This window comes from Molothrus aeneus, unplaced genomic scaffold (genome assembly GCF_037042795.1).
Source record: "Molothrus aeneus isolate 106 unplaced genomic scaffold, BPBGC_Maene_1.0 scaffold_30, whole genome shotgun sequence".
In the NCBI taxonomy this organism is placed as follows: Eukaryota; Metazoa; Chordata; class Aves; order Passeriformes; family Icteridae; genus Molothrus; species Molothrus aeneus.
The window spans coordinates 4229854-4252349 of record NW_027098964.1 but is presented as its reverse complement, the minus strand read 5'-3'; the positions used below and the strand labels follow the sequence as shown (position 1 = coordinate 4252349).

General features: G+C 71.9%; 2 protein-coding genes across 2 annotated transcripts; both read right to left on the bottom strand.

Moving 5' to 3' along the window:
* Nucleotides 1-763: 763 nt before the first annotated feature.
* MAST1 (microtubule associated serine/threonine kinase 1) lies at nucleotides 764-14840 on the bottom strand. Its single transcript, XM_066570252.1, has 27 exons — nucleotides 14736-14840; nucleotides 14158-14189; nucleotides 13224-13312; nucleotides 12578-12653; nucleotides 12001-12079; nucleotides 11394-11560; nucleotides 10749-10824; nucleotides 9800-10006; nucleotides 9479-9580; nucleotides 8920-9034; nucleotides 8538-8605; nucleotides 8363-8448; nucleotides 7812-8020; nucleotides 6846-6984; nucleotides 6572-6704; nucleotides 6091-6256; nucleotides 5686-5787; nucleotides 5469-5591; nucleotides 4778-4887; nucleotides 4539-4657; nucleotides 4187-4374; nucleotides 3770-4045; nucleotides 2659-2891; nucleotides 2106-2228; nucleotides 1806-1942; nucleotides 1590-1732; nucleotides 764-1407 (listed from the first exon to the last, which is right to left on the bottom strand). Exons 1-27 carry the CDS (start codon nucleotides 14772-14774, stop codon nucleotides 764-766), a joined length of 3981 nt encoding a protein of 1326 aa, XP_066426349.1. The 5' UTR covers nucleotides 14775-14840.
* A 518-nt stretch (nucleotides 14841-15358) lies between these two features.
* Nucleotides 15359-18337, bottom strand: RNASEH2A (ribonuclease H2 subunit A). The gene is made up of 8 exons (XM_066570505.1): nucleotides 18211-18337; nucleotides 18000-18071; nucleotides 17594-17720; nucleotides 17372-17459; nucleotides 17015-17152; nucleotides 16284-16371; nucleotides 16068-16191; nucleotides 15359-15647 (listed from the first exon to the last, which is right to left on the bottom strand). Exons 1-8 carry the CDS (start codon nucleotides 18335-18337, stop codon nucleotides 15515-15517), a joined length of 897 nt encoding a protein of 298 aa, XP_066426602.1. The 3' UTR covers nucleotides 15359-15514.
* Nucleotides 18338-22496: the final 4159 nt, after the last annotated feature.

The window sequence follows — 22496 nt, the reverse complement described above, 5'->3', positions numbered from 1 at the left end:
CCCCCAAACCCCTCCCGGGGGGTCCCGGGGGTCCCTGGGCGGTGGCCGCCCGCCATGACGCTTGTCCCCCCGCCCCGGTGTCCCCCCCGAAGCACGGCCGCGGCTCGGTGCTGTACAGCCTTTATTGGTCCCCGGGGCCCCCCCGGCGCCCCCGGCCCGGGGGGCGTTTGCATAGCGAGAACGGGGGGGGGGTGGGTGGGAGGGGACTGTGATGATGTCACGGGAGGGGGGGGTGATGTCACAGGCCGGGCTGGCCCTGGTGTGACGTCAGCACCGGGTGGAACACGGGCGTCGCCCCCTCTGCCCCACGGCTGTCACTGCAGCTGCGGCGTCACCGCCCTCACGCCTTCGGTGACGTCACGGCTGTGATGTCACCACTCAAATGCCACCGGTGATGCCACGGCCGTGACATCATCGATCCCGCTGCGGCCGTGACGTCATGATCGAGATATGACGTCACGATCCCCGCCCCCGTGACATCAGAGCAGCGCCCGTGCCCCTCCCGTGACAGGGGTGCTGTGACGTCATCACCGGGAGCCAAAACCGGGGGCAAACGGGAGACCGGGGGGGGGGGATTGTCCGGGTCGATGACATCACACCGGGCGGGTGCCGGGTCGGTGACGTCACACGGGGGGGTGTCACAGTATTAACCCTTGGCGTACGCGGGGAGGGGCGGGGGGCGCGACCCCCGCATGCCTGGGGGTCCCGGGGTGCCCCCCCTATTTACAACCGGGGCTCCGGGGCGGGGGGGCTCGGGTCAAGCTCAGCGCCCGGGGGGGCCCGCGGCGCTCCGGGGGTCCCCGGGGGTCGCACCGGGCCCCACCACCACGATGGGCACCGGGGCCGCCGCCCCGCGCTCGTGCTCCTGCACCGGGCTCAGCGCCTTGGGCGGGCCCCGCGCCCCCCGCTCGGGCTCCTCCCCTCCCGGCGGCGGCGGCTCCGGCCCGGGGGGGCCCCCGAGCAGCAGCGGCAGCTCCTGCCGGCCCAGGCGGCGGGCGGGCGCCGCGGGCGGCGGCGGCGGCGGCGGCTCGGCCGGGCCCTCGCCGTCCCATTCGGCCAAGCTCTGCAGCGGTGGCTCGGCCGGGAAGTCCTTGCGGGGCGGCTCCAGCCCCAGCTTGCGGGGCGGCCCCGGCGCCGCCTTCTCGGGGAGCCCGCGGCGGGCGAGGCGCGGGGACTCGGCGGCCTTGGGGTGCAGCTTGGCGGGGAAGGCGGGCGGCGAGGCGGCGGGCGGCGAGGGCGTGTGGGCGAGCGGCGAGAGCGGGATGCTGCCGGCGGAGCGGCACCGCGCCGCCCGGTACTGCCGCTGCAGCTTCGGCGACAGCCCCTGCAGGGAGCTCGGCCGCAGGTGCGGCCCCGCCGGCGACGGCGGAGCGCTGGAGCCCGGAGAGCTGCTGGGCGGGGAGGCCCCTGCGGGGAACGGGGTCAGGGTGCGGGGAACGGGACTGGGCACCGAGCACCAGGACCGGGCATTGAGCACCGGGCATTGGGCATCGGGCACCGGGCCCCGTTCCCGAGCCCCCGCCCCTTTCCCGGTAACGCCCGCCCCCGTTGCTCTTGGCCCCGCCCCCTCCCTTGGCCCCGCCCCTTACCGGGGTCGCGCGCCCGCGCGTGCGTGGGGGAGGCGGGCAGCGAGTCGGAGGAGGAGAGCGAGCGGCTCAGTGACGTCAGCGAGCGGCTCGTGTGCAGCAGCGAGGCCTGGCGCGCCAGGTGCCGGAACAGCGCGCTGCGCCGCCTGGCGGCCGGGAGGACCGTCAGCACCGCCGAGCCTCCCGGTGCCCCCCGCGCCCCCCGCGCCCCGGGCCCACCTCTCGTGGCCGCTCCCGGTGCCCCCCCGCCGGTTCCTCCGGGCCATCTTGGCGCGGGCGCTGCGGCGCCGCGCGGGGCCCAGGCGGATCGAGGTGTTCTCCAGCGGCGTCGTTGTCACCAGCACCTTGGTCCCGCTCTGGGCGACAGAGGGTCACGGGGGGGGACCCCCACCAACACCCCCCCCCCCCGCCACCGGGGCTCACCCCCTGGTCGTGGCTGACCTGCCATGACCCTGCCGTGACCCACGACCCCCCAAACCTCTGACCCCTGTGACCCCCGAGCCCCCCCGGCGCCCCCACCTTGAGGATGAGCTCCACCACCTCGGTGTGCACCAGCCCGTGCACCGGCTCCCCGTTCACGTGCGTGATCAGGTCCCCTGCGCACAGCCCGGCCTCCTGCGCGGGGCCGCCCTCCTCCACGTGCTGCGCCCCAAAACCGGGGTCACCCACGGGGCACGGGGCCCCCGGAACCCCTCCCGTGTCCCCCAAACCGGGGTCACCCACGGGGCACGGGACCCCCGGAACCCCTCCCGTGTCCCCCAAACCGGGGTCACCCACACAACGCACCCGCATCGCCTCACCCCGCACCCCCCGCCGGTCCCCCGCACGTCCTCCCGTGTCCTGCTGTGTCCCCACAGGTCCCTCCGTGTCCCCTGACCCAAATGACACTGGGCGCTGCCACCCCCACCTGTCCCCCCTTGTCCCCAACCCGTCCATGTCCCTGTCCCTGACCTGTCGGGCGCTGCTACCCACCCCAAAAATCTGCTGTCCCCGTGTCCCCCCGTGTGTCCCCAGTGTCCCCATGTCACCCCGTGTCCCCCCGTGTCCCCAGTGTCCCCCCCGTGTCCCTGACCCAGACGACGTGGTGCACGCTGTACACGTCGCTGTCGCCCAGGTAGACGCGGATGGCTCTCAGGGTGAAGCCGAATTTCTTGCCGGGCCGGGGGATGGCGATGGGCGAGCGCGGCGGCGCCGCCACGGCCGGGGCGAGCTCCCGGCCCGGGGACGAGTCCCGCGACGAGGGGTCCGAGGAGAGCGAGCGCGGCGACATCGGGCTGCCCAGCGGGGACGAGCCGGGCGCCTCCCCTGCGCCCCCAGAGCCCGCTGAGCGACACCCCAAACCCACCGCGGGGACACCCCAAAAACACCGCGGGGACACCCCAAAAACACCGCGGGGACACCCCAAAAACACAGCGGGATACCCCAAAAACACCGCGGGGACACCCCAAACCCACCGCGGGGACACCCCAAAAACACCCCGGGATACCCCAAAAACACCGCGGGGACACCCACGAGACCGGGGACACCCCAAACCCACCGCGGAGACACCCCAAAAACACCGCGGGGACACCCCAAAAACACAGCGGGATACCCCAAAAACACCGCGGGGACACCCCAAAACCACCGCGGGGACACCCCAAAAACACCCCGGGATACCCCAAAAACACCGCGGGGACACCCCGAAACCACCGCGGGGACACCCCAAAAACACCGCGGGGACACCCCAAAAACACCCCGGGATACCCCAAAAACACCGCGGGGACACCCACGAGACCGGGGACACCCCAAACCCACCGCGGGGACACCCCAAAAACACCGCGGGGACACCCAAAAAACACCGCGGGGAGAGCGGGGACGCCCACGAGACCGGGGACACCCCAAAAAACACCCCCGGGAGACCCCAGAGCCCACAGGGCACCAGGGACAGCCCCGGGACCGGGGACCCCCCCCACCCGTGGGACTGGGGGTCCCAACACCCACAGAACCCCCAAGGGAGACCCCCAGCCCCCCTCCCGTGGGGACCCTGGGTGTTTGGGGCCCTTTGGGGAGGGTCCTTTAGGGGGGTTCCGGGGGGATTTGGGGTTCCGGGGGGATTTGGGTTCCCGGGGAGGGTCCCGGGGGGATTTGGGCTCCTCGGGGAGGGGTCTCGGGTGGATTTGGGGGGTCCTGGGGGTGTCACCCACCGCTGGGGATGATGACGGACAGCGCTGTGGCCGACGCCGACTTGGTGACCTTGCCGGGGGCGCGGGGGCTCCGTTTGTCGCCGCCGGGCTCGGCGGGGGCCACCCCCGGGTGCCGCGGCCGCCGCAGCCCCAGCTCGGTGCGGGGGGGGGGCGGCTCCGGGCCCCGCGGGCCTCGCTCCGCTACCGGGGGCGGGGGGAGACACAACACGGGGCGGTGAAGGGACCGGGGGCTCACCGGGGACCCCTCCCCACCTTCCCGGGACTCACTGGAGACCCCTCCCCACATCCCCGGGATTTACCGGAGACCCCTCCCCACCTCCCCGGGACTCACCGGAGACCCCTCCCCACCTTCCCGGGATTTACCGGAGACCCCTCCCCACCTTCCCGGAGACCCCTCCCCACCTCCCCGGGACTCACCCGGCGGCTCCTCGGGGGTCCCGTCGGGGGCTCCGTTGCGGGGGGGGCTCGGCCGCTCCTCGGGGGGGGGCGCGGGGCGCGGCTCCAGCAGCGCCGAGAAGCGGCGGCGCGCGCCCGGGGGGGGGCTGCCCTCGCCCTCGGGGGGCGGCGCCCCCCCCTCGCCCGGTGCGCCCGCCGAGCGGTGCTTCCTGCGGGGACACGGCCGGGACGGGCGTGAGGGAACCCCCGTGCAGCCCCGAGCGAGCCCCCCCGGGACCCCCCCGGTACCCCCCGGTACCCCCCGAGCCCCCTGGGACCACCCGGGACCACCCGGGACCCCCCGGCACCCCCCCGGGCCCCCCCCGGCTCGCACAGCTCCGGTGATCCGGTTCTCCAGCCGCGCTCCCGGGCGAAGCCGTCCCGTCTCCCCTCGTCCCGCGGGCGCCCCTTGGCCTTGGGCTCCTGCGAGAGCTGCTCCAGGCTGCTGTACACCTGCGGGAGGGCCCCTGCTCACACCTGGGCACACCTGGGTACACCTGGGCACACCTGGGCACCCCCGGGCACCCCCGGGCACACCTGGGCACCCCCAGGCACCCCCGGGCCCGGCCCCACCTTGCTGAAGCGCGGCGAGCAGGACGAGAACTGCCGGATCTCCACGGGCTCGTCCTCGGTCGTGTCCTCGTCCTCGTACGACGTCACGTGGGGGTACCTGTCCGACCGCGCTGGGGGGGGGGGACAGGTGTGAGGGGGGGTCTCAGGTGTGGGGGGGGGGGCACAGCTGGGGAGGGCTGGGGGTCCCGGGATGTTCCAGGGGGTTCTGGGGGTCCCAGGGGCTCCCGGGATGTTCCAGGTGGTTCTGGGATGTTCCAGGGGGTTCTGGGGTGTTCCAGGGGGTTCTGGGGGTCCCAGGGGGTCTCGGGATGTTCCAGGGGGTTCTGGGGGTCCCAGGGGGTTCTGGGATGTTCCAGGGGGTCCCGGGATGTTCCAGGGGGTCCCGGGATGTTCCAGGGGGTTCTGGGGGTCCCAGGGGGTTCTGGGGTGTTCCAGGGGGTCCCGGGATGTTCCAGGGGGTTCTGGGGTGTTCCAGGGGGTTCTGGGGGTCCCAGGGGGTTCTGGGGTGTTCCAGGGGGTTCTGGGGGTCCCAGGGGGTCCCGGGATGTTCCAGGGGGTTCTGGGGGTCCCAGGGAGGCTCCCGGGGCTGATCCAAGGGGAGCCCCAGGGACGTCCCCAAGTGGGGATCCCGCGGGGGTCCGGGGGGTCCCGCGGGGGTCCCGGGGGTGCCGGGGGTCCCTCCCTCACTCACTGTCGAAGTAGCTCGTGTCCTCCTCGGACTCCAGGTGCGGCACGAACTCGGCTTTCTGCCGCAGCAGCCCCGTCCAGTCGAGGGTGGCGAAGAATCCGTGAGCCTTCACCTCCTGAGCGCCCCCTGCGCGGCACCGCCCGTCACGGGGGGCCCGGGGGGGGCCCGGGGGTACCGGGGGGTCCCGGGGGCTCGGGGGGCTCGGGGGGCTCAGTCTCACCTGCCCCGAGGCGCCGCAGCGGGTCCGGCTGCAGCAGGCAGGAGATGAGGTGCTGAGCGTCCGGGGGCAGCGCCTCGTCCCCCTCGGGCCACAGGATCTCATCTGGGGGGACACGGACGGGGGGACACGGGGGGGACACAGGGGGGGACACAGAGGGGACACGGGGGGGGGACACAGCAGGGACAGCTGAGCACAGACACTGTACCTGGGATCGATCACCTGCCCTGTGTCCCCATGTCCATACCTGGGATCACCTCCCCTGTGTCCCCCCCGTGTCCCCCCCCATGTCCCCGTGTCCATACCTGAGATCACCTGCCCTGTGTCCCCCCCCGTGTCCCCCCCATGTCCCCGTGTCCATACCTGGGATCACCTGCCCCGTGTCCCCCCATGTCCCCGTGTCCGTACCTGAGATCACCTGCCCGAAAAGCTCCTCGGGCGTGTCCCCGAAGAAGGGCACGCAGCCCACCAGGAACTCGTAGAGGACGATGCCCATGGCCCACCAGTCCACGGGCTTGCCGTAGCCCTGGCGCAGGATCACCTCGGGGGCGATGTACTCGGGCGTGCCGCACACCTGGGCACACGTGGGGACAGGTGGGCTCAGCAGGGACGCGGCCCTGAGCTGCTGCAGGCACACCCAGCTCCCCGGCCCTGTCCTGCCCTGGCACACCTGGACACCCGGGCGCACCTGGCACCCACCTGGGCATCCACGTGAGCACACCTGTGTCACCCACCAAGCACACCTGGGCATACCTGAGCACAGCTGAGCACACCCGGACACACCCGAGCATCCACTTGGGCACGCCTGGCACACCCGGGCACACCTGGCACACACCTGGGCACACCTGTGGCACACACCCGTGCACACCTGGCCCACCTGAGCACCCACCTGCTTGTCGCGGAACTCGCGCGCGTCCTTCTCCATGTGCCCCTCGTACAGGTTGGTGGTCAGGCTCATCAGCCCCATCTTGGAGAGCCCGAAATCCGTCAGCTTCACGTGGCCCAGAGAGGTGATCAGGAGGCTGCAGGTGGGCGGGGCGGGGCCAGGTGAGGGGGCGGGGCCCAGGTGGGCAGGGCGGGGCCCAGGTGGGCGGGGTGAGCCCAGATGAGCAGGGCGGGGCCCAGGTGAGGGGGCGGGGCCCAGGTGACCCCCCAGCACACACTTGTCGGGTTTGAGGTCGCGGTGCACGATGCCGTAGGTGTGCAGGTACTCCAGCGCCAGCACGGTCTCGGCGAAGTAGAGCCGGGCCAGCTCCAGGGGCAGCGCCCCGATGTGCTTGAGCAGCGTGGCGCAGTCCCCGCCTGGGCACGGCACCGCCGTCACCGCGGTGCCCGGCCCTACATCCCCTATCGTGACATCCCGCCCCCTGTCGTGACATCCCGCCCCCTATCGTGACACCCAACCCCATATCCCGACACCCAACCCCATACCCTGATATCCATCCCCATATCCCCATCTCCATCCCCGTATCGTGACATCCCGCCCCATATCCCGACACCCAACCCCATATCGTGATATCCATCCCCATATCCCCATCTCCATCCCTGTATCATGACATGCCACCCCATATCCCAACACCTATCCCTGTATCCCAACACCCGGCCCCATATCCCGACACCCAACCCCATACCCTGATATCCATCCCCATATCCCCATCTTCATCCCCATATCGTGACATCCCGCCCCGTATCGTGACATCCTGCCCCGTATCATGACATCCATCCCCATATCCCAATACCCAGCCCCATATCCCCATCTCCATCCCCATATCGTGACATCCCGCCCCATATCCCGACACCCAACCCCATATCGTGATATCCATCCCCATATCCCCATCTCCATCCCTGTATCATGACATGCCACCCCATATCCCAACACCTATCCCTGTATCCCAACACCCGGCCCCATATCCCGACACCCAACCCCATATCATGACATCCATCCCCATATCCCCATCTTCATCCCCATATCGTGACATGCCACCCCATATCCCAATACCCAGCCCCATATCCCAAAGCCCCGCCCCATAGCACGACGCCCCGCCCCATATCCCCATCTCCATCCCCATATCGCGACGCCCCGCCCCGTATCGCCACTCCCCGCCCCGTATCGCGAGGCGCGGCCTCACCTTCCACGTACTCCATGACCATGCAGAGGTGGCGGCGGGTCTGGAAGGAGCAGAACATGCTGACCACGAAGGGGTTCTCGGCGAAGGTGAGGATGTCGCGCTCCACGAAGGCCTGGTGCACCTGGTTCCGCAGCAGCAGGTTCTGCTTGTTGATCTTCTTCATGGCGAAGCGCTGCCGCGTGGCCGTGTGCCGCACCAGGTACACCGCGCTGCCGGGGGGGGACAGGTGAGGGAGGGACCCCCGGGACCCCCGGGACCCCCGGGATCACCGGGACCCCCGCACCAGGTACAGCGCTGACGGGGGGGGGGGGACAGGTGAGGGAGGGACCCCCGGGACCCCCGGGACCCCCGGGACCCCCCCAGGATCACCGGGACCCCCGGGACCCCCGCACCAGGTACACCGCGCTGCCGGGGGGGGGACAGGTGAGGGAGGGACCCCCGGGATCACTGGGACCCCCGCACCAGGTGCACCGCGCTGGGGAGGGGACGGGTGAGGCTGAGACCCCCCCGGGACCCCCAGGACCCCTCCCCGGGACCCCCGACCCCCTCACCCGTAGGCGCCGTTGCTGATCAGTTTGATGGTCTCGAAGTCGCTCTCACCTGGCGGCTCCTTGGGCCGGGGGGCGGCAGCGCGGCCCTGGGGGCGTGGGGGGGACAGGTGACATTGGGGGGGGCACAGGTGACATTGTGGGGGACACTGGGGGGGACACGGGGGGCAGGGCCCACCTCAGCCCCCTCCTCGGGCTCGGGCGTGTTGGTGCCGCTGCTGTCGGGCTCCTCCAGGTGCAGCATGTCTGGGGGGGGGGACACACACAGGTGTGGCACAGGTGTGTGAGGGGACAGCAGGGACACAGGTGTGGCACAGGTGTGTGAGGGGACAGCAGGGACACAGGTGTGCCCCCTCATACCTGCCTGTGTCCCTACACCTGTCCTGAACCCCCTGCTCCACACCTGTCCCCATACCTATCCCCCCACACCTGTCCCCCCTGTACCCATCCCTGTCCCCCCTGTACCTGTCCCTGTCCCCACACCTGTCCCTGTCCCCCCTGTACCCATCCCTGTCCCCCCTGTACCTGTCCCTGTCCCCCCTGTACCTGTCCCCCCGTACCTGCGCGCGCCCCCCGGGCCCGGCCCAGCTGCCTCAGCAGGTACCGGGGGGTGTCGGCTCGCAGGGGCCCCTCGGCCCGGCCCAGCAGCTGCGACAGCCCCGCGGGGTCAAACTCCTGCGGACAGGTGAGGGACAGGTGAGAGAGGGACAGGGGAGAGAGGGACAGGGACAGGGGAGAGAGGGACAGGTGAGAGAGGGACAGGGACAGGGGAGACAGGGACAGGGGAGAGAGGGACAGGTGAGAGAGGGACAGGTGAGAGAGGGACAGGGGAGAGAGGGACAGGGACAGGTGAGAGAGGGACAGGGACAGGTGAGGGGACGCAGGCACAGGTGAGGGGACGCAGGCACAGGTGAGGGGACCCAGGGACAGGTGAGAGAGGGACAGGGACAGGTGAGGGGACGCAGGCACAGGTGAGGGGACGCAGGCACAGGTGAGGGGACCCAGGGACAGGTGAGAGAGGGACAGGGACAGGTGAGGGGACCCAGGCACAGGTGAGGGGACGCAGGCACAGGTGAGGGGACCCAGGCACAGGTGAGGGGACGCAGGTGCGGGGCTCACCAGGCACTCGAGCAGGCGCGCGGGCCGGGAGATGATGATGAGGAGCCGCTTCACCAGCTGCGTGATGAAGGCCACCTCCTCCGACTCGGAGCGCTCGTAGGCCTGAGGGGACACGGGGGGGACATTTGGGGGGCCCAGGGGGCGCCTGGGGGTCCCCCCGGTCCCTGCTCAGTCCCTCCCGACCCCATTGGGTTCCACAGGGTCCCCTTGGTCCTTTCTGGCCCCCGCTGGCCCCCATTTTTGCCCCCTTTGGCCCCTCACTGTCCAGCGTTGTCCCCCCCTGTCCCCAGGTGTCCCCGGGTGTCCCCGGTGTCCCCTCACGTCCTGCAGCAGCCTCTCCATGCTCTCCTGCAGCTCGCAGAAGTACCCGGCCGTGATGAGGCCGTGCCGGGCCGTGGCCAGGCAGTCCCGGGCCAGCTCCACCAGCTGGTGCTGGATGAAGCTCAGGGCGCCGTCGGCCAGGGGCGTCCCCCCGGGGCCGCAGCCGCGCACGAACTCCTCCAGGCGCTCCTGCATCTGCGCCGTGGCCTGGGGGACACCGGGGGGAATGAATGGTGACCCCACGGTGACCCCAGACCCCATAGTGACCCCACGGTGACCCCACGGTGACCCCATAGTGAACTCCTCCAGGCGCTCCTGCATCTGCGCCGTGGCCTGGGGGACACCGGGGGGAATGAATGGTGACCCCAGGGCGACCCCGGGGTGACCCCAGGGTGACCCCAGACCCCATAGTGACCCCACAGTGACCCCAGGGTGACCCCACGGTGACCCCATAGTGAACTCCTCCAGGCGCTCCTGCATCTGCGCCGTGGCCTGGGGGACACCGGGGGGAATGAATGGTGACCCCACGGTGACCCCAGGGTGACCCCAGGGTGAGCCCAGACCCCATAGTGACCCCAGGGTGACCCAAGGGTGATCTCAGGGTGATCTCAGGGTGACCCCAGACCCCATGGGGACCCCATAGTGAACCCATGGTGATCCCAGGGTGACCCCATGGCACCCCAGAGACCCTGTGGGGACCCCAGGGTGACCCAGACTGACCCCATAGTGACCCCATGGTGACCCCATGGCACCCCAGAGACCCCGTGGTGACCCCGTGGTGACCCCATAGGGACCCCATAGCACCCCACAGGCACCCTGAGACCCCAGAGCAACCCCATAGCCACCCCACAACCTCCCCCAAGACCCCATAACCGCCCCCTTGGCCACCCCACAGCCCCATAACCACCCCCATGGCCACCCCCAGCCCCCCGGGTGCCCCCAGCCCCACCTTGGGGAACCTCTCCTTGTACACGTGGTTCATCATCACGATCTCGTTGTCGTGGGACGAGGGCGAGCGCCCGGGGCTGGGACGGGGGGGGCGCAGCTGGCACCGGCGGGACCCCCGAAGGGCCTCCCCCCACCCTCCCCGGGCCCCCAGGACCCCCCCATTGCACCCCTGATGGCCGCGGGGTCGCCCCAGAGTCCCCGAGCTTGGGCGAGCCCCAAATCCCGGCCCCTCCATAAATCCAGGGTGTCCCTCCACTGTCCCCAGTCGCCCAGTGATCCCCCAAATTCCCCCCCAAATTCCCCCCAAAATCCCCCCAAAATCGCCCCCAAAATCTCCCCCAATTCCCCTCGAAATCCCCCCCAAAATCGCCCCCAAAATCGCCCCCAAATTCCCCCCAAAATCCCCCCCAAAATCGCCCCCAAAATCTCCCCCAATTCCCCTCGAAATCCCAGCCCCTCTCTAAGCCCACAGTGTCTCCCTGCTGTCCCCATCCCTGCTGTGATCCCCCCCAATTCCCCCCCATTTTCCCCCAAATCCCCCCCCCAAATCCCCCCATTTTCCCCCAATTCCCCCCCATTTCCCCCCATTTCCCCCCCATTTCCCCCCAATCCCCCTCCCCCGTGCCCCCCCGGAGCCGGGTCCCACCTGAGGCTGCGGGATCGGGGTCTGGGGGCGGCCGCGCCCCCCCGGGCCCCCCCATCCTCCTCGGCGAGGCTCTCGGAGCTGCCGAAGTGCCGGGACAGGAACCGCAGCTCCTCGGCCGTGGGCTGGGCCGGCAGCTGGTGCAGCCGCTCCTGCGACGAGCACGAGGACTGCGGGGGCCGGGGGTCAGCGCGCCGGGACCCCCAACAACCCCCGGGACCCCCAAACCACCCCCGGGACCCCCAAACCACCCCCGGGACTGCGGGGGCCGGGGGTCAGCGCGCCGGGACCCCCAACAACCCCCGGGACCCCCAAACCACCCCCGGGACCCCCAAACCACCCCCGGGACCCCCGGATCCCCCGGGACCCACGGGTCAGCCCGCACAGGGACCCCCAAAAACCCCCGGGACCCCCAGGCTGTGGGGTCAGCGCACCTCGGGACCCCCAAATCGCCCCTGACCCCCCAGAGCCCCCCCATGTCACCCCCAGCCCCTTTTGGAGCCCACATCGCCCCGGCGCCCCCAGACCCAGCAGGGCCCCCCCAGACCCAGCAGGGCCCCCCAGACCCAGCAGGGCCCCCGGGGGGCTCCGGGGGTCGCGCCCCCCTCACCGAGACGGTGGAGCTGGGGGTGTTGGTGCCATAGCCCGAGGAGGGCAGCGAGGCCAGCGACCAGCGGCGCCCGTCGGCCCTGCCGAGGGAGGGGGCGTCAGGGACGGACCGGGGACAAACCGGGACAGCCCAGGGACAAACCGGGACAGCCCAGAGACAGCCCAGGGACAAACCGGGACAGCCCGGGACAGCCCCAGGTACAGCCGGGGATACACCGGGAAACACCGGGACGGACCAGGGACAAACCGGGACACCCCCAGGGACAGCCGGGGACAGACCAGGGACAAACAGGGTCAGCCCGGGACAAGCCGGGACAGCCCAGAGACAGCCCGGGATAACCCCAGGGACAGCCCAGGGGGACCCCGGGATACACCGGGACGGACCAGGGACAAACCGGGACAGCGCAGGGTCAGCCCGGGGACAGCCCAGGCCACCCCCAGACACCCCCAGAGTCCCCCGGACACTGGGGACACCCCCGGACCCTGAGGTTGTCTCCGAGCCCCCCGCCCACCCCCCCGGTGTTCCCCCCGGTGTCCCCCCCGTGTCCCCCCCGGGATCCCCGGTGCCCCCCCCTCACCGGCGGGACGCTCCGAACGAGAAGTGCGCGGGGGCGCTGGGGGAGAAGTTTCTGGGGCTGTCCTGGGGGCTCGTACCTGGGCACAGGTGCGGTGACGTCACCGCCGCGCCCTCGCAGGCCACGCCCCATCCCGCGGCTGGGCGGAGCCAAACTCTTGGGACCCGCCCCAGGGAAAAGGCGGGGGGGGGGGAGACAGGAGGGACCCCAAGGGTGGGGAGGGGTCCCCAGAGGTCATGGGGGGGGTCCCGGCAGTTTGGGGGGGGCTGGTGGGACTCTGGGGACACCTGGGGGGGGTCGGGGGCACCTGGGGGGGATCGGGGGCAGCTGAGGGGATTTGGGGGCACCTGGGGGGTTCAGGGGCACCTGGGGGGATTTGGGGACACCAGGGAGGGGCTGGGGACACCTGGAGGGATTTGGGGACACCTGGAGGGGGGTCGGGGGCACCTGGGGGGGGGTCGGGGGCACCTGGGGGGGGTCAGGGGCAGCTGAGGGGATTTGGGGACACCTGGGGGGGTCGGGGGGTTCTGGTGGGGTCGGGGGCACCGCTGAGGGGTCGGGGACACCTGGAGGGGGTTGAGGACACCTGGGGGGGGTCGGGGGATACCGGGGGGGTCGCGGGGGTGCCCGGGGGTCGCGGGGGTCTCACCGATGTGCCCGGGCAGCGGCGAGTGCGGCCGCGGCAGGGTGGGGGAGGTGCTGGTCAGGATCAGACTCTTCCGGTTGCTCGTGCGGCAGCTGAGGGGGGGGCGGGGGGGGGGGTCAGGACCCCCCGGGACCCCCCCCACAAAGGGACCCCTCCCCCCCCCACAGGGACCCCCCACTACGTCACCGGGCTGGGGGAGGGGGGCACCAAGAGCCCCCCCCCACCCCCCCACCCCAAAATATCGAGGGGGGCAATAACGGGGGGGAGGGGGGGGAACAGCGGCCGGGGGGACTCGGGGGAGGATGAGGAGGGAGAGGGAGGGTGAGGAAGGACGGGCAGGGATTGAGGAGGAGGATGAGGATGAGGATGAGGATGAGGAGGGAAGGGGGACGAGCACGGGGATGAAGGAAGGAGAGGATGAGGATGGAGCGGGGATGAAGGTGGGGAAGGATGAGGATGAAGGCTGAGGATGGGGATGGAGGATGAGGATGGACATGGAGGATGAAGGATGAGGATGGACACAGAAGATGAAGGATGAGGATGAGGACGGACATGGAGGCTGATGATGAGGATGGAGGCTGAGGCTGATGATGAGGATGGAGGCTGAGGCTGAGGCTGAGGCTGAGGCTGAGGCTGAGGATGAGGATGGACACGGAGGCTGAGGCTGAGGCTGAGTGCGGCGCGGGAGGAAGGCCGGGCCGCTCCCCGGTACCTCTTGGTGCGGCGGAACATGCTGCCGCTGCCGCTGCTGCTGCCGCTGCTGCCGCTGCCGCCGCCGCCCGCCGGGATCGGCACCGGGGGCTCCGGGGGGGTCCGGGGGGGCTCCGGGGCGGCGGCGGGGCGGGGGGGGGCGGGGGGGCCGCGGCGGCTGCAGTGGGCGGGGCCGGGGGCGGGGCCTGGGGGCGCAGTGGGTGGGGGGCGCGGGGGGGGGTCTCACCTGCTGCTCTTCCGCGGCAGCGGCAGCTCCTTCTGTAATAACGGGGGAGCGGCTGGGGGGCGGCCCGGGAGCCCCCGGCCCCCGGTACCGGCCCGGCCCCGGGGGGGCTCCGTGGCCTCCGTGCCCCCCTCCCGGGGCCGCCCGCTGCACGAACCCCCCCGGATCGGGCGGCCCCGGACACCCCCGGGCCCGCGGCGCCCTCCGGTACCGGGCCCGCATCGCCCCCCCGCCCCCGGTGCCGGCCGCGCCCGGACCGACCTTCCCGGTACCGGCCCCGCCCGGTACCGCCCTGCGCTGCCCCCCCTGCGGAAGGGCCTGCGGTGCCCGGTGGCGATCGCATCCCTCCGGTACCGACCCCCGCCAGCTCCGATACCCCCGGTACCGGTCCCCGCATCCTCCGGGACCGACATCCCGCCCGGTACCGATGCCCTCCCGGTACCCGTTACCCTCCCGGTACGGACACCCCGGTCCCGAATCCCCGGTACCGATTCCCCGCCCGTTCCGGTACCGGCGCCGGCGCCGCCATCCCCGGTTCCCCCCCGTCCCCTCAATAACAACCCCCCCCCCGCTCCCGGTACCTGCAGCCGCCGCCGCCGGATCACGCCCGAATCGTCCATGGCGCCGCTGCCGCTGCCGGTCCCGGTGCCTCCGCCGGTCCCGGTGCGGGGGGGTCCCGGCCTCGCTGTCCCCCCCCGCAGCCCCCGGTACCCGCAGCCCCCCCCCTTCAGCCGCCCTCCGCCATCGCCCGGGACCCCCGGGAGGCCCCGCCCCGGCCCCGCCCCCAGCGCCACGCCCTGGCCACGCCCAGCCCCGGGCCCGAGGGCGCCCCCCAGCGGCGGGGGCGGCTCCGCCCAGTCCCGGTGCCCCCCCCGCCCCTCCCGGTCCCGCTGTCCGCGGTGCTGAACGGGGAGGGGAGGGGTCCGCGGCCCCCCCGGCGCTGAAACCCCCCAAAAAACCGGCCCCGAACGGGGGGATGGGGGTCCTGGGGACACCCCCGGTGACCCCCCCGGTGTTCCCCCCCTCCCCGGTCATTCCCCAATCCCGGGGCTGGGGCCACGGCGCTCTCCAGGGCTGATCAACCCGGGGGGAGCAGCTGGGCTGCCCCCCCCACACGGGGGGCACAAACCCCAAATCCCTTCAGCTCCAGGGGGTCCCTGTGCCCCCCCCCGCCCCGAACACGACCGGAAATAAAAAGGCGACATTTGGGGTGTTTTAAAAATGCTTTATTAAAAAACAACACTCTGGGTCTGGGCGCCCCTTTTCGGGGGGTATTTCCCCCATTTTGGGGGGGGTATTTCCCCCATTTCGGGGGGCGTCTCCCCCATTTTGGGGGGGTATTTCCCCCATTTCGGGGGGGTCACAGCTCGGCCAGCGGCCGCAGGCTGCGCTCCTGGAAGAAGCGGTGGGGGGGGCGGCGGGGGGGGCTCCGGGCGAAGTAGGAGAGCACCGAGGGGGGGGCACCGGGGTCCTCCGGGGGGTCCTCGTCAGCCCTGGGGGGGAGGGAGGGCAGGAGGGGAATGTTCCCCCCCCATCCTGACCCCTCCCCCATCGCACCCACGGGACCCCCCCAGTTCCACAGGGATCACCCCCCTCCGACCCCCACCCCCAGGACCTGCCTGTGCCCCCCCAGGACCCCCCAATATCCCCCCAATATCCCCCCATGCCCCTCGGTGCCCTCCATGCACCCCCTGTACCCCCCCAGGACCCCCCATATCCCCCCCCGCCCATCAGGACCCCCAATATCTCCCCCATATCCCCCCCAGGACGCCCCCCGTGCCCCCCAGGACCCTCCCCGTGCCCATCAGGACCCCCCATATCCCCCCCCATCCCCCCAGGACCCTCCCCGTGCCCATCAGGACCCCCAATATCTCCCCCATATCCCCCCAGGACCCTCCCCGTGCCCCCCGTACCACAGCACCGGGACCCCCTCCCTCTGCAGCAGCGCCTGGGCCGTGCCCCAGCTGAACCGCACGAGCTGGGGGAACCCAAACACCGGCTCCAGGTTCCTCCTCAGCCACTCCTTGGTCTTGGGGTCTGCAAAGGTGGGGGGGGGGGGGGGGGGCGTGTCAGGGAGACCCCAAAATTGGGGACCCCCCCTCCCCACCCCTGCACCCCCCCCTCCCCACCATTGGGGTATCCGGAGCCGTAATCGCGGTCGGGGTCCCCCAAATCTTCCACGAAGTTCCAGTGGAGCACGGCCCGGTCCCGGGCGACCTGGGGGGGGCATGGGGGGCTCTGAGGGGCTGGGGGGGCTCAGGGGGGGCTCAGGGGAGAGGAGGGTCCTGCCCTCCCCCCCCCCCCCGCAAAAACTCAGGGGTTTGGGGGGGCCCTGGGAAGGGAGGGGGGGTCGGGGGTCAGTGCAGGGGGGTTGGGGGGTGCAGGCGGGGTCAGTTCGGGGGGGTCTCGGAGGGGTCAGGGCGTCAGTTCAGGGGTTTGGGGGGGGTCAATTCAAGGGGTTTGGGGGCTGTTGGTGCTGGGGGGGTCAGTTCCAAAGGGGTCAGTTCAGGGGGTCAGTTCTGTGGTTTGGGGGGGCTCAGTTCTGGGGGGTTCAGTTCTGGGGGGGTTCAGTTCTTGGGGGCTCAGTTCTGGGGGGCTCAGTTCTGGGGGGTTCAGTTCTGGGGGGTTCAGTTCTGGGGGGGGTTCATTTCTGGGGGGTTCAGTTCTGGGGGGGTTCAGTTCTGGGGGGTTCATTTCTGGGGGGGTTCATTTCTGGGGGGGGTTCATTTCTGGGGGTTCATTTCTGGGGGGTTCAGTTCTGGGGGGGTTCAGTTCTGGGGGGTTCATTTCTGGGGGGGTTCATTTCTGGGGGGCTCAGTTCTGGGGGGCTCAGTTCTGGGGGTCCCTCTGGCGTCCCCACCTTGGCGCAGATGCTGGCGGCGCTGACCGTGGGGAACAGCGCGTCGGCCTTGGGGCGCACGGTGACCCCCAGCCCCGGGAAACGCTGCCGCAGCTTCGCCTCGTACTTGTCTGCAGGTCCCACCGTGTCCACAAACACCTGGGGGACCCCCAGGAGCCCCCCCAAATTACCCTGGGAGCTCCCGATTGCCCCGGACCCACCCCAACCACCCCGGATCCCAAAATCCCCCCCTGCTCCCCGACCCATCCCGACTCCCCAAACCCCCCAAAAAAGCTCCTTGACGCACCCATCCCACCCTGTCCCACCCTCCCTTCCTAAAAGCCCCCCAGATCCCACCTGGGCCCCCCCAAACCCCACCTGGGCCACCTGCACCCCCGAGTCGAGCACGAACTGGATGAGCTCCGTGGCCGTGTCGTGGGACAGCTCGTTCAGGTTGTACTTGGCTCTGCGAGGGGGGGTCGGGGGGCGTCACCCCCGAATTAGCCCAAACTGGGGGGAGACAGGGTGGGGGGGGTCGGGGGGCTCAAGGGGGGCTCCCCGAGCATCGGGGTCCCCCCGGGATTTTGGGGGGGCTCTCACCGCTGCTGCATGCAGGCCGAGATGTGGGCGGGGGGCAGCACCTGCAGCGCCCACCCCACCCAATCCCCCGCGGCCTCCAGGAGCCCAAAGCGCCGCTCCCGCTCCGCCTCCGACAGCGTCTTCGAGTCTGGGGGGCCGGGAGGGGTGAGGGACCCCCGGGAACCCCTCGGGACCTCCCTGGGACCCCCACAGCTCCCCCAGAACCCCTCGGGACCCCCACAGCTCCCCCAACCCACCCCTGGGAGCCCCAACGCACCCCTGGGACCCCCGGAACCCCCACAGCTCCCTCGGGCCCCCCCGAGCCCCCCAACCCCCGTTCCTGTGACCCCCCCCCCGTCCTTCCCACTCAGCCCCCCGGACCCCCGGGTCCCCCCAAACCCCTCCGGGACCCCCGGGCAGGCCCCACCTGCCACCCCCAGCGCCTCCAGCTCCTCCACTTTGTCCTCGGGGCAGAAACAGACGGCGTAAACCATCGGGCCTGGGGGGCACCGGGGCGGTCAGAGGGGACCCCGGGGCACCGGGACCCCCCCACTCAACCCCCGGTGCACCGGAGCCCTCTCGGCGCCCCGTGCAGCCGCCCCCGGCCCGGTTCGTCCCGGTTCCCGTCCCGGTCTCACCGAGCACCGGCCCCCGGCCCGCCTCGTCCACGCCGAGCGCGCAGGGCCGGGCGCGGCACGGGCCGGGCACGGCGGAGGCGAAGCGGCCGCCGCTCGCCGGGTCCCGCTGCAGCGCGGAGAGCGCCATGGCGAACGGGAACGGGGCGGGGCCTAACGGGGCGGCTCCCCAAATCCCGCCAATCACGACGCGGGCGCGAGGTGAGGGGGCGTGGCTTCGTTTAGGGGCGGGGTTTAGCGGGGGCTGCGCACTCGATAGTGGCGCCATTTCTCGGGGGCGGTGCTTAACGGAGCGAGGCGGGGTTTAACGGAAAGGGCGGGGTTTAACGGGCCGGGATCCCCCCCCAGGGGGGGCTGAAGGGATTCCCGGGATCGGTGCAGCACCGGAAAGGCCGGGGGGGGGGCTCCCGGGATCGGTGCAGCACCGGGAGAGACGCGGGGTGGAGGGTCCGGGGAGGGTCCCCGGGACGGCGGAGGCGGGCACGGGGTCCCGGGACGGTCCCGGGAAGGTCCCGGGAAGGGGGGACTGGCGGCGGGGGTGTCCCGGAAGCCTCGTGTCCCCCCCCCCGTCCGTCCGGGAAGCGCGGGAGGGGGTTCCCGGAACGGCCCCGCCCTCTCCCGCCTGCCCAAATAAGGGCATGATTGCGTCAGCGGGGAAAGCCCCGGCCCCGCCCACTTCCGTTGACGCCGGTGCACGCGGGGGGCTTCCCACGGGAGGGGGGAGGGGGGACCCGCTCGGCCCCGCCGCCCCCGGTGCAGCGCGACCAGAGCCGGTACCGCAATTATCATCATCATCATCATTATTATTAATAATTATTAAATACAAATGTACAAAAAAAATCAGCAGCGACAACGAATCGCCCCCCGCCCCGGGACTGGGGGGTCGCCGGGGGCCGCTCCCCACCGGGGGGGGTCCTGTAAACGTCACCGGGGGGGCTCCGCCCGCCCCTCCCGCTGAATCCCCGGTTCGGAGGGGCCCGACCCCTCCCCGAGAACCGCGGGGTCCCCAGGCCCAGCTGGGGGGGGCTCCAGGCCCCTCTTTGGGGGTCCCCACGCATCCCCCAGGCCCCGTTCCCGCCGGTCCCGAGGGTCCTGCCCCGGGGGGGGGGGACATGGGGGGGGGTCCTGCCGGTCCGTTACCCCCAGCCCGGGGGTCGCCCATCCTCGGGGGTCCTTTCAGGGGTCCCCAGCCCCTCCAAGTCCACGTTGGGGGGGTCTCTCGTGCAGTCCCCCCCTCTCTGAGGCGGCGGGGGCCGTGTCCATGGGGGTCCCATGCAGCATCCCGGTACCGCCGTGTCCACGGGGGTCTCACGGAGCATTCCGGTACCGCCGTGTCCACGGGGGTCTCACGGAGCATCCCGGTACCGCCGTGTCCACGGGGGTCTCACGCAGCATCCCGGTACCGCCGTGTCCACGGGGGTCTCACGCAGCATCCCGGTACCGCCGTGTCCACGGGGGTCTCACGGAGCATCCCGGTACCGCCGTGTCCCTGTCCCTGACCGGGGGCGTCCCCGCCGCTCGGTGCCCAGCCGGGAGCGGGGGTCGCCCCACGGGGAAGGATCCAGCGCTGCCCCGGAGCCCCCTCGGTGCCGGTTCTAGAAGCCGAGCGCGGCCCCGGGCGGCAGCGGGCATCCCGAGCCCGCGTGGTCGCGCACGGAGCCGCGGAGCCGCCGCACCTGGGCCCGCAGCACGGCCGCCGTGTCCGCCAGCTCGGCGTTCTGAGCGCGGAGCCCCCGGACGCGCTGCTCCAACCGCGCGATCCGCTCCAGCTTCCGCCGCCGGCACCGGCTCGCCGCCAGCCGGTTCCGCAGCCTCCGCCGCTCCGCCTGCAGCCGCTCCGGGGAATCCGCGCCCGGCTCCGCCGCCGCCTCCGCCGCCTCCGCTCCGGGGACCCCCGGGAAGGGTCCCCCCATCCCCGCCGCCGTCGTGCTCAGCGCCGGCGGCTCCGGGAGCGCCACGTTGGGCGGCCCCGGTTGGTGCAGCTCGTCCAGCGCTTGGGCGAAGCTGCCGGTGAATCCGTCGCGCTCGCCGGTACCGGGGTAGAAGAAGCCGCCGGTAGCGGCGCCGCTGCCGAAGAAGGCGCCGTCGGGGCACGGCGCCGGTTTGAGGCCGCGGAAGGGCTCCTGCGGGGGGCCCTGCGGCAGCGGCCCCGGTAAGGAGCCGTAGTCGGGCTCGGCGCGGCAGAAGCCGCCCGGGAAGGGCGCGGGGCGGTAGAACGGCGGCTCCATCCGGGAGCGGCGGGACTCGAACCTGCGGCCCCGCGCGGCACCCGCGGCTTTATGGGCGCGCGCGGCGGAAACGCGCCGCCATTGGCTGGGGGGGCGCAGGACACGCCCCCTTCGCAGGGACACGCTCATTCCGGCATGGACACGCCCCCAGCGGGAAAAGGGGCGGGGCCTGGGAGCATTTGGGGGGCACAGGTGGGAAAAGGGGGGGACAGGTGAGCAAGTGGGGGGGACAGGTGTGAGCAAGGAGAGGTCAGGTGAGGCCAAAGAAGGGGAAGGTGAGCAGGAGGGGGCTCAGGTGTGAAAAGCGGGGCGAGCGTGCAAAGGGGGACAGGTGAGCGCCACGGGCGGGGGGGCAGGTGGGTGCCAGGGGCACAGGTGGGTGCCAGGGGTCACGTACCCGGCCATCCACACCTGTGTCACCTCCTGAGGTCACACCTGTGCCCTCGTGTCCCCTCCATGTCCCCACGTGAGTCACACGGGGCACCCCAGGACCCTCCAAAACCACCCTCCAAAACCACCCCAGGACCCCCAGAACAACCCCAGGACCCTCCAAAACCACCCCAGGACCCCCTAAGCCACCCCAGGACCCCCTAAGCCACCCCAGGACCCTCCAAAACCACCCCAGGACCCCCAGAACAACCCCAGGACCCTCCAAAACCACCCCAGGATCCTCCAAAACCACCCCAGGATCCCCTAAGCCACCCCAGGACCCCCTAAGCCACCCCAGGACCCCCAAAACCACCCCAGGAAGTCCCTGGGACCCCCGGGGGCTGCAGCCAGGAGTGGGGGGCCGTGCCCAAATGTGTTCGCCCCGTGTCCCCCCCGTGTCCCCGCGTGTCCCAGCCTGCACACGGGCACGCACGTGCTGGGGGAGGGACAGGGGGGTCCCCAGGACTTCCCGGGGGGGAGGGGGACAGGCCCCTGCTCCCCTCCCCCCCCGGATTTGAGGGGATTTTAGGGGATTTTGGGGCTGGGTTTTCCCTCCCGACTTCTCCTTCCCTGTGACTCAGGGCCTGGCCCCGCTGTGACCTCCCGGTGTCACCCCCGAAGTGACCCCCCCGGGGGGGGACAGGGGTCCAGGGGGGCCCTGGGGGGTTTGGGGGGCTCTGGGGAGGGTTCCCGCTCCCGGGGAGGCCTCGGGGTGTCCTCCCCCCCAGCCCCCCAAAGTGACTTTTGGGGCCCCCAACGGCCCCAACCGCCACCGGGGTTTCGGGCTGGGGGGGCCCGGATGTCCGGTGGGGGCACGGCACCGGCGGGGGAGGGCCCAGGGCCAAACTGGGAGCACTGGGAGGGCGCTGGGGTCACACTGGGGGGGGGGTGGGGGTTCAGCCTATACTGGGGGCATTGGGACGTCCCCAGGGCTATGCTGGGAGCACTGGGATGCCCCCAGACCATACTGGGAGCACTCGGATGCCCCCCGAGCCGCACTGGGATGTCCTCAGAGCAATACTGGGAGCACTGGGATGCCCCCACAGCCCTACTGGGAGCACTGGGATGCCCGCAGAACCTTACTGGGAACACTGGGGGGAGTTCCAGCACCTTACTGGGAGGACTGGGATGCCCCCACAGCCATACTGGGAGCACTGGGGGTGTTCCAGCACCTTACTGGGGGCACTGGGGGGGTTCCAGCCGCCGAGGCCGTCGGGTTCAGCGCTGACGCAGCGCGGGCGTGGCCACCGCCGCTGCCCCGCGGCGAGAACGGCCCGGTTTGACCCTGGCGAGCCGGCGGGGCCTGGCGGGGCCCGGCGGGCGCGGCCGCGGGGGCGGCGGGACGCGGGCCTGACTCACCGGGGGCCGTTCTGGCCGCGACTATATGGCCGTGGAGGACCCCGCTCATGCAGCCCGGGCCGTGTCCGCCAGGGGGCGCAGCGCGCGGGTGGGGCCGCTCTGTCCCCCCCGTCTCGATTGTTAAGAGGAAAGCGGAAGGGGCGCGGCCGGAAGTGGGCAGGTGAGGCCGCTCTAGGTGCGACTCTATGGCCCCGGAGGCCGCGGCGGGTGTGTCGGGCGGGGAGGGCGGGGCCAGGTGCGGCCGCTCCGGGCGCGGCTCGGTGCCCCTGGAGG